Genomic DNA, 15,934 nt, shown 5'->3' with positions numbered 1-15,934 from the left:
TATTACTTTCACTTTTTGATGTGGAAATAATACACAGTTATGTAGGTTCTGGTGAGTAAGTAGTACATTAGTAATATTGTATATGTGTACTTGGAGGCAGTAGTGAGTGCATCGCATAAATCAGCAAAGACATAAGGAAATGCTCTTTGTGGTAAATGCTTTTTATGACGTGCAATTGTTTGGATATTAAGATTCCTAACATATTTCAGGTAGGTGAAATTTGATAAAATTTGATAAATAATGTTCAATCATTGGTAGCTTTTGCAAGAGCTGAACCATAGACCTAAAAGACTGTATCTCAATGCATCGATCTGTAAGAATATGATAAAACTGTTTTCACTAACTCTTCCCACTTATAATTCATTTGCAAGAGAAATAGCGTTTGTATTGAAAGAAAAAAAACCTCTCTGGATTTTTGAAACACAGTAATTAAGAAGTGGGTTGCTGTTCAGTTAGATTAACCCTCTATTTTTTTCCCAAAGGCATTTGTGAGACAGAGACCAGTCTTGGATCAATAATGAACTGCAGTAAGACATTGCTATGCAGCCTCTAATGTCAACATTTTACTAGCTGTTGCCTGTGGTTCATGTAAATTAAAAAGCATTTTGCCTTTTTCCTCCTGCCTTGAGAAGACAAAATAATATAGAGTATTCTGTGAAAAATTTCCAATTGAGAAGGAATATACAGATACAAGCAAATCTATATCCTGTCTGTCTGGACAAACTGTCTAAAATTAATCATTACTTTCATTTCATTTGTAGGTTGCACTTTATAAATAGGACTTCTCTATGTATTTTAGGATGAACTAGTGCACTTAGACATTTAGTAAGAAATTTATTATCGTCTACTTTCTGTTATTTCATTAATGCATTAAAGCTGACAATATGAATCAACAAGATGTTAAGGAACATTATCTTTCAATCTGATTCATATTCCATTTTATTTCAGGGAGGTTATTTTACTGTCTCTTAACTCTGCTTGAGGTACTTTGCAAGTAGCCCAGTATAAGGGCTAACTAATATCAAACTTTTAAATACTGTTTTCATATTCTAGCTGCAAGAAAATATTTTGTGGCTATTACACTAACAAGAGTTAGTTTTATTTCAGTGTGGAATTAAATGATCTATTTTCAGTATTTATTGCTTTGCGCTCTGTCCTGGTTTCGGCTAGGACAGAGTTAATTTTCTTCCTAGTAGTTGGTATAGCGCTGTGTTTTGGATTTAGCATGAGAACAATGTGATAACACACTAATGTTTTAGTTGTTGCTAAGCAGTGTTTATACTAAGTCAAGGACTTGTCAGCTTCCCATGCTCTGCCAGAGAGGAGGTGCACAAGAAGCTGGGAGGGAGTATAGCCAGGACAGCTGACCCAAACTGGCCAAAGGGGTATTCCATACCATATGACGTCGTGCTCAGTATATAAACTGGGGGGAGTTGGCCGGGGGGCAGCGATCACTGCTTGGGGACTGGCTGGGCATCAGTCAGCGGGTGGTGAGCAATTGCATCACTTGTTTGGTTTTTCCCCCCCTGGGTTTTTGTTTCTCTCTCTCTTTTGTTTTACTTTCCTTTACTACTACTACTACTACTACTACTACTACTACTACTACTACTACTACTATTATTATTATTATTATTATTATTATTTTTTCAAGTATTAAACTGTTCTTATCCCAACCCACCAGTTTTCTTACTTTTGCTCTTCCGATTCTCTCCCCATCCCACTGGAGGCTGGGGAGGAGGGTGAGCAACTGGCTGTGTGGTGCCAACTGGGGTTAAACCACAACACGCTCTTTCTGCAATTTTGCGATAGCTTTCAGTTTAATAATCTCTTCTTTTAAAGGTGAGCAAAGCAGAAGGTATTTTACTCCAAGTAAAGAATGCACTGGATGAGGGAGCTGTGGAGGTGGCACTACAAGAGATGATGATGGAATTCTATCAAGTTATACATCACAAAACTGAAATAGACTATAAAGTTTCCAAAAAGCTGTTATCTAGAAAACAGGACCTGTGTCAGGTAACTTTTCCAGATTGCTAATAAGCCCTGATCTGCACTGTGCTACACCAGTTTTGAACGTACTCACTAGATAAATTGACAGGATACTTTGCACAGCTAGTCACAGGCTATCAGTTTAGAAAAATAATTTATTGGAATCTTATGAATAGAGTAACGCTTATGGGGGGAATTCAGTGTTTTGAACAGGAGGACCAGTTGCTGTCCAGATGGTGACAGGAGTTTCCATTGCAATCATTGTTGTGATGACATCTTCAGCTGGATGAAATGAGAATCATGGAACTGTTGCTATCATCCAGCTGACCCTAGCAACTACTCCAGCATATACATAATCAGTTTCTATTGATTATCTTAAATGATATACAAAATATATCTAAGCCATTTTAACTATATGCAAAGACTGTTCTGTGTACCCTTTCCTTTCCTGCATATGCAGGAACAGTTTCTAGAGACTATTTAAAATTACCAATCTATGTACAGCTTCGTCTGTTCCTACTTCTACAGCACAAACTGCTTGGGGGAGTTCCCTGGACTGCCTGGATTGTTAGTGCAAGAAGTTAGTCAGCACATCTAAACAGATAACATCTTTCAGTTGGTTTAAGCACAGCTGGCCTGCCTAGGGGAATCTCCAAGGATCTTTCCCATAGCTCCCCCTCAGCTCCTGTGTTACTTAGTCAGTTCCTTAATTTTTAAGCTGGCTAGGAGTTCAGTCAATTGGGAGTTCAGTTACTCTGCTGCAAGCCAGTCCATTGTCTCATCTTTGCAGAAACTAGCTGGGAAATTCTCAGCCTGCCAGGGGGATTGCCAACAAGGTGTGCTGAGTGCCCACACAGATGCAGCGCTTGCACGCAGCAGCAAGGGCTGGCTGCTTCGTAAGGGCAGGCGGATGGGGTGGGGGTGAAAGTGAGCAAGGCCAGGGCACTTACACCACTGGCAGCGGCTCTAGTCCCATGGTACCCAAATAGGAAGAGCAGAGCAGGTGACAGTGACTGCTGGTGATAGTAGCCAGGGTCAGTCCAGATTGCCTCCCCATTATGGCTTGTCTGGCAGGTCCAAGGTCAAACCGGGAACTCGAGTCCACAGGATCTGTGTCAGAATCAGGGAGGTGGGAGGCTGGATGCAGGCATATCGGCAGCATAGCTCAGTCGAGAGACCAAAGGCAAGAGCCTAAGCTCAAAGGCATGTCTTGACCAGGGGCAGGAATCTGCTGAGTCTTCTCACAGGTCTCTTTCAAGGCTCCACAGCTGCACTGTCAAAGCTGGCCCTGAGCCCAAGCAGCCGGGCCCTCTGGAGAGGCAAGAGGCAGTCAGAGCTCTGACAGCTACTTCACTCTTCTAACTATAGAGCAAACTCAGATTTCCTCCTTTTATTGCGATTATAATGTAAATTCCATAGATTCTGCCAGAGATGCCTCTTTGTTTTGGCAAAGGATAACCAGAAGTCAGTCTTCTGTAACTTACAAAATATAAAGGGGGAGAGGTAAAGGGAACGAGGCTCCTTACTGTTCTAAAAGAACAAATGTTAATAGTGCCTTTAACCTTGGAAATCTTTTGATAATTAAAACCTTTTCACATTTCTGATATCAAAAAAATTACTATGTCTCAAAGGTTTCCCATGGCTTAGTGAAGTGTAGCATTACAATCTTTTCAAAGTTAGATGTCCTTCTTTCTCCTGATCTGAGAAAATTACATAGGTACCTTGTGCTACTACCCTAGCTGGATAGTGGCCTCGGGGACAAAATGACAGATTCTAACAAGTAAGAATTGCTTCATAAGCAAAATCAAAATGGTAACCAAGCACAAATACTGGTTTGTGGAGCTGTTACGAGCAGGCTCCATCCAAAGCTTGGTTTGGAGTTGTACAGAAGCACTTTAACACTGTTTTTCATATACCTTGTTCTTCTGAATTGTTTTCACAGGATTCTACAGCTGTTTGCTCTTGTTCCAAACTGTATCTAACAAGTGGAAATGTTCTTTTGAGTATTCCATTTCATTGTTACTACACTGTAACTTTATATGTCTGGTTTGCATGTTTCCTTAATTAAAATGTAACAAGTATTCATAAATTTCTGTCTGTATTTTCTAGCTAATCAGAGACATGCTTAATATACGTGAAACAAATATGTCATACCCAAACCCATCATCTTTGGCCAAATACCGGGCTCTGAGGTGTAAGATTGAAGCTGTTGACTCAACGAGTTATGAATTTCTCAGTGTTGAACAACAAATGTTAAAAAACAATTACAAGTGAGTGTTTAATAGTTACGCAATGATTCCAGTAAAATTCAAGGCATAGTGCACAAAATCCTCTAAAGAGGACTGAATTACCAGGTTCTGTTACTGTGCAGCGTTGATTATGCTAATGGGATTGCAGAGCTGGCATATTTACCATAACCTATACTAGAACAAAATGGAAGTAAATTAAAAAAAAACTGAAAATTATAATATTGTCAATAAATATTGAGAGAATCTGAATCTTTTGTGTAATTACAAGGACAGGACAAGAATCTTGGTGACAGCTCTGTCCTGTAGCTACTGTAGGTAAAATGCATAAATCTTGCTGGAGGTGGGATTGCAACCCAAGTTTTCCTCCTCTCAAGTGTATTTCTTAATTGGGAAGTCCTTCTTAATTGGGAATTACTACCTCCAGATAGCCTGAACTGTGATGCTAAGATATTTGTAGTTCAGCCAAGACAGTGAGGTCTCTGAGTATTCTCAGTAAAATAATTTTTAGCACAAGATAAATTTGCTGGCAATAATTTATATACTTACAGACTCTGAGCTGCACAGAGTTAGATGGGGTTTTGTATGTCACATCTTTGAATTTAGATCCCAAAACGTCAAATAAGATAATTTCATATGACTTTAAGCATGAAAACACATTTTCAATTTCTCCCTAAAAGTCTAAATAGGTCTTGAACTTAGTCATTAAGTTTTTTATGTCTCTGGCGATTGTTCTCTTATGCTATTTTTTTCTTTAATAATTGCCACCCAAATTGCTAACAAAAAAAAAAAAAGTTGAACGTTACTTTGAGATTTAGAATAAGATGTTATCTTTTAGCAGCGTATTGATCTTAAATGCACTTTCTAAGTCATGAGATCTCAAAGATCATTTCAAATTTCTTGCAGTGACTGTCCAGTGAGAATTTTACAAGTGTATAGGGTTGGCAGAATAACTGAAACAGCAGAATTTCTGAGCAGTCTTGGAAACATTCGATCCTTATTCCATGCATCGTCTGTGCGCAACTTCATGGGAATTCTTTCCAGGTAAAAATTTACATTCCCTTTTTTGTGGCACTGAATTGGGCTTAACTACATTCTTAAATATATTTTGACTTTTTTTTTTTATGAAGCTCTTTTGCATTATATTTAACCTGATTTTTACTGTTAACATTTATATGAACATACATATACTTCTACAGATCTCTGGAAGGAAAATCAATCTTTTGTAATGATAAATTTAATTATTTTCCAGGTAGATTAGACTTAAGATACAGTTACTTGGATATGATGGTGAGGAGTGTGGTTTAAATCCAGATGAAAGATGACAAAATGGAGAGAGTAGGAGAGTAATGGCTGTGTGGAAAATTTGTTCTGTTTTAGGAAAGAATTGCATTGACAATGTCCTCCTTCCACTTCTATACATTATTTCCCCACAACTACTTTATTTGACATATTTTTAGATTATCATAATTTCCTGGAATAACAGAATATCTAGTTCTATGACTGAATACCATGGATTCACTCAGGCATGGTAATAATGCTAAAATAATATAACCTCTAGTATCCTGACATATTTAAATCCTCATCATAGCATGTATGCAGTGAATACCAACCACTGAAAATTTAAGGATATTTTAAAAAAACATATCTGATACATAACACCATCAGAATGAAAGTACCTCAAAAGTCATATTAGCATTCTGTTTTCCTCATACTGCAGATTTTAATTGTAAGTTACAAAACTGTTGAACTTATTTAAATATCGTACATTCTTTATATACAAAATGTTTTCTGTGGGCATCAATCGTTAGTAAATCAAATGTCTCATAAACAGTGTAAGGATGGTATCTCCACACTTAATAGGTTTGCAAATCAAACATTGGAAAAGTTTCCAAGCATCCATTCACCAGCATTCTACCTTTAAAACTCATACTTTCTTTTTCTTAGCTACAAAAATTTCATACAGATTTTTGAAATTGAATACAGCACTGTTGCTAGAAATGTAGAACTACTCATCTAATAACCAAAAAATTATTTTGAATGTTTGGCAATTAATCTGGAAAATGCATTGTTTTTCTGCTAAGTGAAGAAAAGCTAAGTCTTTATTGCTTATGTAATCAGTGTCTTGGTGATTAATATGACTTTGGGATTTTTTTTTTTATGAATAGACTTTATTTTCCTTGCGTGTCTATGGATGGTTTCTGTAAAGTGTATTTTGTTTTAATCCTCCATGGCTCGTAATTGCACCATGTGTATGAGCCCACATGCTATATGCAAAAGTATTTTGTGCTTTATTCATTGTGTGACCTTCTTTTTCTCTAGAGGACTCCTAATGCCAAAAGTGGTTGTTGAAGATCACGGCCTGGAAAGAACTGATGTTGGGAATCTGGGCAGTGGCATTTACTTCAGTGATTCTGTTAGGTCTGAATAACAATATCTTTGTTCTTTGTGTATTCTTTTTACTTTTCAAATTAAGTAGGTAAGTTTAACACTTTTAAGGTAATTTAATTATAAAGTTTATTCCTATCCATCTGTTCAGAAGTACTTGTGTATCCTTAAACTCCTGTGATGTTTACATTAACAAAAATTTTAATAAAATGTGTATGATCTTTCTTTACATATAGTGCAAGTATTAAGTATTCTTCACCCAGTGAAATGGATGGAACCCGACTCCTGGCAGTTTGTGACGTGGCGCTGGGATCCTGCTTAGATTTGTATGAACGAGATTATTCGTTAAGTAATGCACCATCAGGTTATGACAGTGTGCATGGAGTCCGTAAAACAGCAGACATCTCTTCAGATTTTGAGGTACTGATCCTACAGTATGGGGCACTTGAAAAGGCACCAAATTTTGGGGTTTCTATACCACTGATAGATAACAGAATGAATGTAACGTGCGTTTCAGTTCAGACACTAAATCACTAGACAGTAATGCGTAAAATCACTTTTGTCTGTCTTGTAGCCTGTAAAGTGCGTATAAAACTTCTAAGCCTCTAAATTGCTATTTGTAAAGAATTCTTGCAAGACAACAATACTTAAAAGAAAGATGTAAATATTATATTATATCATAACTAAATCATCATATAAATATCTGGTCTGTGATACTTAAATTGTTATTTGGAAAGAATATTCTACTTTGTATGGAATAAGAAATCATTACTATGGAAGGTTCATTGTTTTGTAAATTAATCCAGCTAATAAAAATCCGTCCTTATAGGTTGGTACTCTAAGGCAGGGATGATAGCTACAGTTGCTCTCTAGATATCCACCAGTTTTTTACTTTTTTTGTTCTTAGTTATTTTGAGGAATGATTGTGCTTTATGGGGAAGAGGAAGTATAAGGAGTGTGGAGAATACAAAGTAAGAAGATAAGAGATGCAAGTGGTAGTGATACAGAGAGATTAGGGGAGTGAAAATAAAAGCTGTCAGATTCTTACTATTTTTCAAAAATGATGTGTCATTTAGGTTCACCTCTTAATCAATTTGCATTGTTTTAGATATTATCTACAACTTTGTTTTTATTGTAAAATACCTTTCTTTGTTTCTACCAGGATGATGAATTTGTTGTGTATAAAACCTGTCAGGTTAAAATTAGATATGTTGTTAAGTTTTGCCTTGCTGAAGATCAAATAAAAACATTTCAGCCTGTGATTGGCATGGAACTGGAGCAAGATAACAGTGAGCCAAAGTCGCAATGTCATTTACAGCATGAGAGTAAGAAGTGTTTTCTGTTTATATATTGACTTGCTTCCAGAGTTTCCTAAATACTTCTCAGAACCCATTTTAGAGTATTTGTATGAAGATAACATAATAAAAAATAATTTGTAGTTTATTTGCAGATGTTACCGAACTAGTGATTACCATGTGGCATCTGTGTAGCATCTGTTTAACGGATTTCCTATAGGCATAATTACCAACAGCAGTTGCAACTCTTCCTGTCACAGTGTGTTTCAAGAGAAGCACAGGAAGCACTTTTGCATAAATCATCAGATGGTCTTTAAATAATTCAAATGCAAGGTTCTAAACAAAGACCTTGTAAGACCTTAAAGAACTATCATGAACTCATGATCCCTTAGACAGACGGCAATACAGCTCAGCAACACAAGTATTCATAACAGAAACTGAGTGTTACTTTTGTGTTGTGAATTGCATAAACAAACATGGGCCGTTGATATAGGATTAGATGCAATCATCTTTCCCAAATGTATATTTCAAAAAATATCTTTTTAATCTTTCGTAAACTCTTTGTTTAGGCTATGCATTACCAAATGCAAATCTTTCGAATCCTGTAAAAACTGGTCTTCAGGACAGATTGGGAAATCTTGTCCCTCTGGAAGGTGTTTATATCAAGGCAAGGATAATAGACTTTGTAGCACAGGTAGAGTATGCTATTTATTGTCCTTTTCTGTAACTCAGCCCTGAAAAATTAATCTATTTGTTAAATAGTGTTTTAGTCAAAATGCTGTTTAGTGTTTAGTTAATTGAAAAAAAAAAAAAAGGGCAATTCAATCTCTAAATGAAGGAAAGTCCTGAAACTGAGCGGAAACAGTTTTTGTTCTTAGAGATGTATAGTCAAACAAATGCCAAAAGCTCTTTGGACAGTGAAAGGCTTGGCTTTATTTTTAAGTCTGTTTTCTGCCTATGTGTAATTAAGTCACCATTGTAGAGAAACTTTCTGCAGTAGTGTACGCATGCTGTTCCCTTTAAAAGACTTTTTTGGCCATCTGTTTGCCAGCTGAATTACAAACCAGTGAGAAATACCTAGGATGATTAAAGGTTTATGGAAATGACTTGGTTATATAAATAACTTGACTTTGGTTAGACAACCTAAATTAGCTGTCACAAGTAAAATATCAATCAATGCAAAAAAGATCTTGCTATTCTAACCTGAAAATTAGCTAATAAAAGTTAGCTAAGCAGGCAAATAAGGGCCCACCTTGTTTTTTAGTACATATGCCCTAAGAACACATTCTGTCAAGTCACAGGTCTTTTCCAATCCTGGGGCATAAGTCCACAATCTCCTCCCCCTTCAACTGCATCCTGCCTGAAGCAGTTGATCATGCTAAAGCTATGGTTTTACTGAGTTCTGTCACGTGTGTCTCTCCACAAGAATCTATATTCAGGGGTTTCCAGTGTAGCTTCATAAAAGTAAATAATGGTTTTTATATGTTGTTGCTAAAGCCTTAAAAAAGAAAGCAGGGGAAAACAGGAGAGAAAAGGATTTGAAAGAATTGTCTGCAAATGAGCCTGTGCTTAAACTGTTGTGACACTCACAACTGTTGTCTGATCAGTCTGATTCCTTTGAACAACTGTTCTTCTCATGAGGGATTGATGGGGAGGTTTTTTGTTTGTTTTTCATTTTGTTTTGGTTTCGTTTTTGTCTGGTTTCCTATGGAATGAATTGCATCCAGTGGCATCTGTTCTATGACCCAGTCCATCAAAGCAGAAAACAGCCTATAAGGCTGAGGTACAGAGCATAAACCAGAAATGATCAGATGGCAAGGGACAGTAAGAATGGCAGCAAAGGGGAATAAGGAATTGCTAGAGTTTTGACACACAGGAAGTAAACAGAAGAGCAAATGTGACAAGAAAGTCAGATGCAGTCTGCCACCTCAGAGACAGAAATTCTGTCATTAGAAGATGGATACTACACATAGAGAAGTAACAGGCTTTTCCAAATGTCCCTTTTAGTATATCGTAAAAATAGACCGATTTTTTGTGGAGGTTTATTCTTCCTTCTTCTTTAGTCCTTACTGGACTTTAAACTATTATAGACATGTGGCAGTGGTGACTTCTTTTGTAGGCAGTAGCTTGACAGCTCCAGCTCTGACAGTATATCAGATAACCTTTAGAAGGTCATGGTTTAGTCATGTTCTGGAAGAGATGTGATTAATGATTTAGAGATTAAATGTTCTACAGCTCCTTGCATGTTTCTGGAGATACCTATCTGTTATTGTAACATTCCATTGTAAGGAATGTTATACCTTCATTTCTAAGGTAGAAATAGAAGTTCCAGTTGTGGCATGCCTATTGACGTTTTGTGGTGCAAAGCAGTTATGCAGTTACACTTAAAGTATTGATGTTTTAATCACATTTTAACATTACAGTTATGCAAAAAATATTCATTTCAGGTAGTAATGTTTCAGACCTACACCAATCAAAACAGTAAACCAATTGAAGCAAAATATGTCTTTCCTTTGGATGATAAAGCTGCTGTTTGTGGATTTGAAGCTTTTATCAATGGAAAACATGTCATTGGAGAGGTAAAATGTTATTGTACTTTGCCTTTGATGTAGCTCCTTCAATCTCAAGATCTGAAAGCACTTAATTAGTAATGAAGATGTGCAACACTAATTTTGGTTTCTTTCATGTCCTTTGTTGTTACCACTTGACTGGATTTCAAGGTAGTCATGTTATTTAAGAGAATATTGGTTAAGTTTTCTGTCTATAGAGATGAAATGACTTATTTTGGAACAGTCTTTCATAGGTTAAAGAAAAGAAACAAGCACATAGGGAATATCGGAAAGCTGTCAGTCAGGGTGATGGAGCTTATCTAATGGACCAGGATGCACCGGTATGTTGAATATCGTGGTTTAGTACCTACTTGAAAATTTTGCAGTTGTCCAATTACAGATTCTTTGCTGAATCGTGTCTTTGTTAGGAAACTCCTTTTTACTCCTTTTTATTTTGACCAGACATTTGATAATTTTTAAAAACAACTATTGTTTCTTTAAATATGTGCTATGGCTTCAATAAAACAGCTATTTGTCTTTCAGGTGGTTTTCTTTTTTTTTTTTTTGTAAAAGATTGATTTATTCAGTTACTATTGATCAGTTTTTGCCAGAAATTAAGGAATTACTGAAAGTTTGACATTTCATATCATAGTCCCATTTTTCCTTACACTTTATCAAAACCAAATAGTAGTTTCTGTGTTAGCATTTGGTTTCAGTGTGCCTAAACACCAGTTAAATTATTGTTTTGGAAAACATAGGCTTTAATGATGTCACTAAAGCTAGTTTGTGGTTTTTGTGTTTTTGGGGTTTTTTAGGATATTTTTGTAATAAGTGTTGGAAACTTACCTCCAAATTCTACAGTTGCGATCAAAATCACCTATATCACTGAACTGAGTTTTCAGCATGGTTGCATCACCTTTCATATGCCTGCTTCTGTGTCACCATGGCAACAGGATAAAGCCTTAAATGAAAATACGCAGGTTTGTTAAAATACAATCTTAAAACAGCATCTCTTGTTTTGAAGCAAAAGTTCTGTGCCTAGGGGATTGTAGTTATACAAGAGGCTTCATTAAGTTTATGATTGTTTTCATTTCTTCTCTTTTGTTAGAAGATAATTGTTTGTAACCATTCTTGTCATAAAGCAATGTGAACACAAACTTAGGAATGCTGTGATTGGTAGAAAGCCTCTAACTATCTCTGAGGATGTATTTGCTCCTGCAGGACGTAGAAAGTTGACTTGAATTGGTATATTAGATCTCATATTTTTAGTTATCTGCTGTTTCTGTGCTGCTGTTCCTCCTTTGGCTTGCAAACACATTGTATTATCTCCATCATGAAACAGCAGCTGAGCATCTGCTGAACACTGCTATTACCCTTCTATGCTTCAGGGACAAGGTTGCCCATTTGTTTCTTTGGATGCCCTTGATGGCTCCTGAATTCTCCAAGTGGGAGGGGAGGTCAGCTCTGTGTTTAAATGCTGGCAAAGAACCAGAGATGGTCCTTGTGGTCCTAGTCCCTGTGAGATACTCTATACCATATAGCGCTATTGTATGTCTGACCGTTCAACAATCATGTCTTCTACTCCATAGCTGTATTATACTGAGTTCTGAAGATCACTGTGTCATTGGGAGAGAAACATGCACACGTTCATCTGAATTTTAGCTACTATGATGCTCAGATTACAAAGCTATATGATTAAATGAAGTAAAGAGGCTTCCATGCAATCCCAACTTAGTGATATAATAAGAGAAAGATGCTCCAGGGTGATAAAAGTGGCAGGAATTACATACACTGAAGAGGCAGATGAAATACTGAAGAGGTAAACAAACTATTCTATAAGCAGCTGGGAGAAGTCTCACGATCGCTAGCCCTTGTTCTCATGGGGGACTTCAACTTACCAGATGTCTGCTGGAAATACAATACAGCGGAGAGAAAACAGTCTAGGAGGTTCCTGGAGTGTGTGGAAGACAACTTCCTGACACAGTTGGTGAGTGAGCCAACTAGGGAAGGTGCCCTGCTAGACCTGTTGTTTACGAACAGAGAAGGACTTGTGGGTGATGTGATGGTTGGAGGCCGTCTTGGGCATAGCAATCACAAAATGATAGTTTTTGATTCGTGGAGAAGTAAGGAGGGGGGGTCAGCAGAAGTGCCACCTTGGACTTCCAGAGGGCAGACTTTGGCCTGTTTAGGAGCCTGGTTGACAGAGTCCCTTGGGAGGCAGTCCTGAAGGGCAAAGGAGTCCAGGAAGGCTTGACATTCTTCAAGAAGGAAATCTTAAAGGCACAGGAGCAGGCTGTCCCCATGTGCTGAAAGATGAGCCGGCAGGGAAGAAGAGTGGCCTGGCCGAACAGAGAGCTTTGGCTGGAACTCAGGAAAAAAGGAGAGTTTATGACCTTTGGAAGAAGGGGCAGGCAACTCAGGAGGACTCCAAGGATGTCATGAGGTTATGCAGGGAGAAAATTAGAAGGGCCAAAGCCCAGCTAGAACTTAATCTGGCTACTGCCGTAAAAGACAATAAAAGTAATAATAAATACATTAACAAAAGGAGGGCTGAGGAGAATCTCCATCCATTATTGGATGTGGAGGGAAACATAGTGACAAAGGATGAGGAAAAGGCTGAGGTACTTAATGCCTTCTTTACTTCAGTCTTTAATAGCAAGACCAGTTGTTCTCGGGGTACCCAGCCCCCTGAGCTGGAAGACAGGGACGGGGAGCAGAATGAAGCCCCCATAATCCAAGGGGAAATGGTTAGCGACCTGCTACACCTCTCAGACACACACAAATCTATTGGGCTGGATGGGGTCTACCCAAGGGTACTGAGGGATCTGGTGGAAGTGCTCACCAAGCCACTTTCCACCATTTATCAGCAGTCCTGGCTAACCGGGGAGGTCCCAGTTGACTGGAGGTTAACAAATGTGACGCCCACCTACAAGGGCCGGAAGGAGGGTCTGGGGAACTACAGGCCTTTCAGTCTGACCTTGGTGCTGGGGCAGGTTATGGAGCAGATCATCTTGGGTGCCATCACGCAGCACATACAGAACAACCAGGTGATCAGGCCCAGTCAGCATGGATCTACGAAAGGCAGGTCCTGCTTGATCAACCTGATCTCCTCCTATGACCAGGTGACCCACCTGGTGGATGAGGAAAGGCTGTGGATGTTGTTTACCTGGACTTTAGAAAAGCCTTTGACACCGTTTCCCACAGCATTCTCCTGGAGAAACTGGCTGCTCATGGCTTGGACAGGCGTACTCTTTGCTGAGTAAAAATCTGGCTGGACGGCCAGGCCCAGAGTGTTGTGGTGAATGGAGTTAAATCCAGTTGGTGGCTGGTCACAAGTGGTGTTCCCCAGGCCTCAGTACTGGGGCCAGTTCTGTTTAATATCTTTATCAATGATCTGGATGAGGGGATCGAGTGCACCCTCAGGAAGTTTGCAGATGGCACCAAGTTGGGCGGGAGTGTTGATCTGCTCGAGGGTAGGAAGGCTCTGCAGAGGGACCTGGACAGGCTGGATCAATGGGCCGAGGCCAACTGTATGAGGTTCAACAAGGCCAAGTGCCAGGTCCTGCACTTGGGTCACAACAACCCCATGCAGCGCTACAGGCTTGGGGAAGAGTGGCTGGAAAGCTGCCTGGCGGAAAAGGACCTGGAGGTGTTGGTGCACGGCCGGCTGAATATGAGCCGGCAGTGTGCCCAGGCAGCCAAGAAGGCCAATGGCATCCTGGCTTGTATCAGAAATAGTGTGGCCAGCAGGAGTAGGGAAGTGATTGTGCCCCTGTACTCGGCACTGGTGAGGCTGCACCTCAAATACTGTGTTCAGTTTTGGGCCCCTCACTGCACGAAAGACATTGAGGTACTAGAGCATGTCCAGAGAAGGGCAACAAAGCTGGTGAAGGGTCTGGAGAACAAGTCTTATGAGGAGCGGCTGACGGAACTGGGGTTGTTTAGCCTGGAGAAGAGGAGGCTCAGGGGAGACCTCATCGCTCTCTACAACTACCTGAAAGGAGGTTGTAGCGAAGTGGGTGTCCGTCTCTTCTCCCAAGTAACTAGCGATAGGACGAGAGGAAATGGCCTCAAGTTGCGCCAGGGGAGGTTTAGATTGGATATTAGGAAAAATTTCTTCACCGATAGGGTTGTCAAGCATTGGAACAGGCTGCCCAGGGAAGTGGTTGAGTCCCCATCCCTGGAGGTATTTAAAAGACGAGTAGATGAGGCGTTTAGGGACATGGTTTAGTGGTGGACTTGGCAGCGTTACGTTAACAGTTGGACTTGATGATCTTAAGGGTCTTTCCAACCTAAACATTTCTATGATTCTATGATACAAATATTTCATAACTGGTGCAGGTAAAAAATTTTTTTTTCTTTGTAGGATACAATAAAAAAGGTTTGTGTTAAACAAGTAAACCCACAGAAAAAGTAAGTTGCTTTCATTAATATTGTTATCTGCTTTATTTTATTAATAACTTGATTAAGTTTAAACATTTGAATATAACGTTTTTCTATTTACATGGAATGTTTGATGGTAAGTTGCATTATCAAGAAACTAGTTTAATTTCACCTTTCACTCTGATCTGTTGTTGTCCTTAGATAGGTAATATCATAGGGGAATAGCTTTTAATTATTACACTCTTTTTCTTCACTAAATACTTCCTTTTGTTTCAGAAACATTTCTGTTATTAAGGATTATATATAAATTCCCAAGCCACAAAACTTAATGAGACCATGATCTTCATTTTTTTCAATATCACTGCAGTTAATATTTTAGCCTTTCTTTGCATTTGCATTTTAAATAAAAATTTACAATTACCTGAAACTGTGATGTTGCTGGTAAAGTAAGACTTCTTGGAAACTGCATACTATAATTTTATTCCCAGTAACATTTCTGCATACAACTGTTCTCAACCAGAATAACAACCAATACAGGTAGTAGTAGCAGTAAATATGTCAAAACTTAATGCTATTCATATTTCCATATTAAAAACCATGAAAAGTGCTTTTTGTGAGCATGTCCTAGTTTATTCTCTGTTCTGTCTGCAAAGCAGGCACAAAACCACATCTGTTATAATTTTCTAAAGTTATATTTAATCTTGAAATAGTTTTTCCTGTTATTAACTTGCTTTTATTCAGTACAATTACTACTGACTAGTAGAAATATTGTACTGATCGGCTAAAGATTTGATGCTATTTCTGCCATGTATCAGGAATAAATTAACAAGTTCATACACTACACATCCAGTTGTAGAAAAGGTATTTAAAATGATAATACAATTTAATTATTAATGTTAAGGGAAAATTCAACTAGAAAATATCAATAAAAATTGGGAAACACTTAAGAATAGTTACTGTGTAAGGATGGAGATCAGGTATCTCTATCTCACTCTTTCCAGCTTCAGGTTCTAGAGGGAGCAGCACAAAGACATCCAAGTTAGCTGCAAAATGATTAGTATTATATTAATAACATAATATGTTTTTC

At 38.3% G+C, this 15,934-nt stretch overlaps 1 protein-coding gene across 6 annotated transcripts in view; it reads left to right on the top strand.

The window, feature by feature from the left end:
* The window catches only part of PARP4 (poly(ADP-ribose) polymerase family member 4), a 59,428-nt gene that overhangs the window by 17,430 nt on the left and 26,064 nt on the right, over nt 1-15,934 (top strand). For all 6 annotated transcript variants that reach the window (XM_076328155.1, XM_076328152.1, XM_076328151.1 and 3 more), the window contains 11 exons: nt 1,840-2,013; nt 4,096-4,256; nt 5,139-5,276; nt 6,555-6,653; nt 6,857-7,040; nt 7,783-7,945; nt 8,485-8,609; nt 10,363-10,494; nt 10,719-10,805; nt 11,280-11,444; nt 14,831-14,877. In XM_076328155.1, the coding sequence (XP_076184270.1) occupies nt 1,840-2,013; nt 4,096-4,256; nt 5,139-5,276; nt 6,555-6,653; nt 6,857-7,040; nt 7,783-7,945; nt 8,485-8,609; nt 10,363-10,494; nt 10,719-10,805; nt 11,280-11,444; nt 14,831-14,877 (1,475 nt within the window). The remainder of the gene's footprint in view (nt 1-1,839; nt 2,014-4,095; nt 4,257-5,138; nt 5,277-6,554; nt 6,654-6,856; nt 7,041-7,782; nt 7,946-8,484; nt 8,610-10,362; nt 10,495-10,718; nt 10,806-11,279; nt 11,445-14,830; nt 14,878-15,934) is intronic.

This window comes from Aptenodytes patagonicus, chromosome 1 (genome assembly GCF_965638725.1).
Source record: "Aptenodytes patagonicus chromosome 1, bAptPat1.pri.cur, whole genome shotgun sequence".
Taxonomy (NCBI): Eukaryota; Metazoa; Chordata; class Aves; order Sphenisciformes; family Spheniscidae; genus Aptenodytes; species Aptenodytes patagonicus.
Note: the sequence above shows the minus strand (reverse complement) of the source record. Positions and strands in the feature narration are given on the sequence as shown.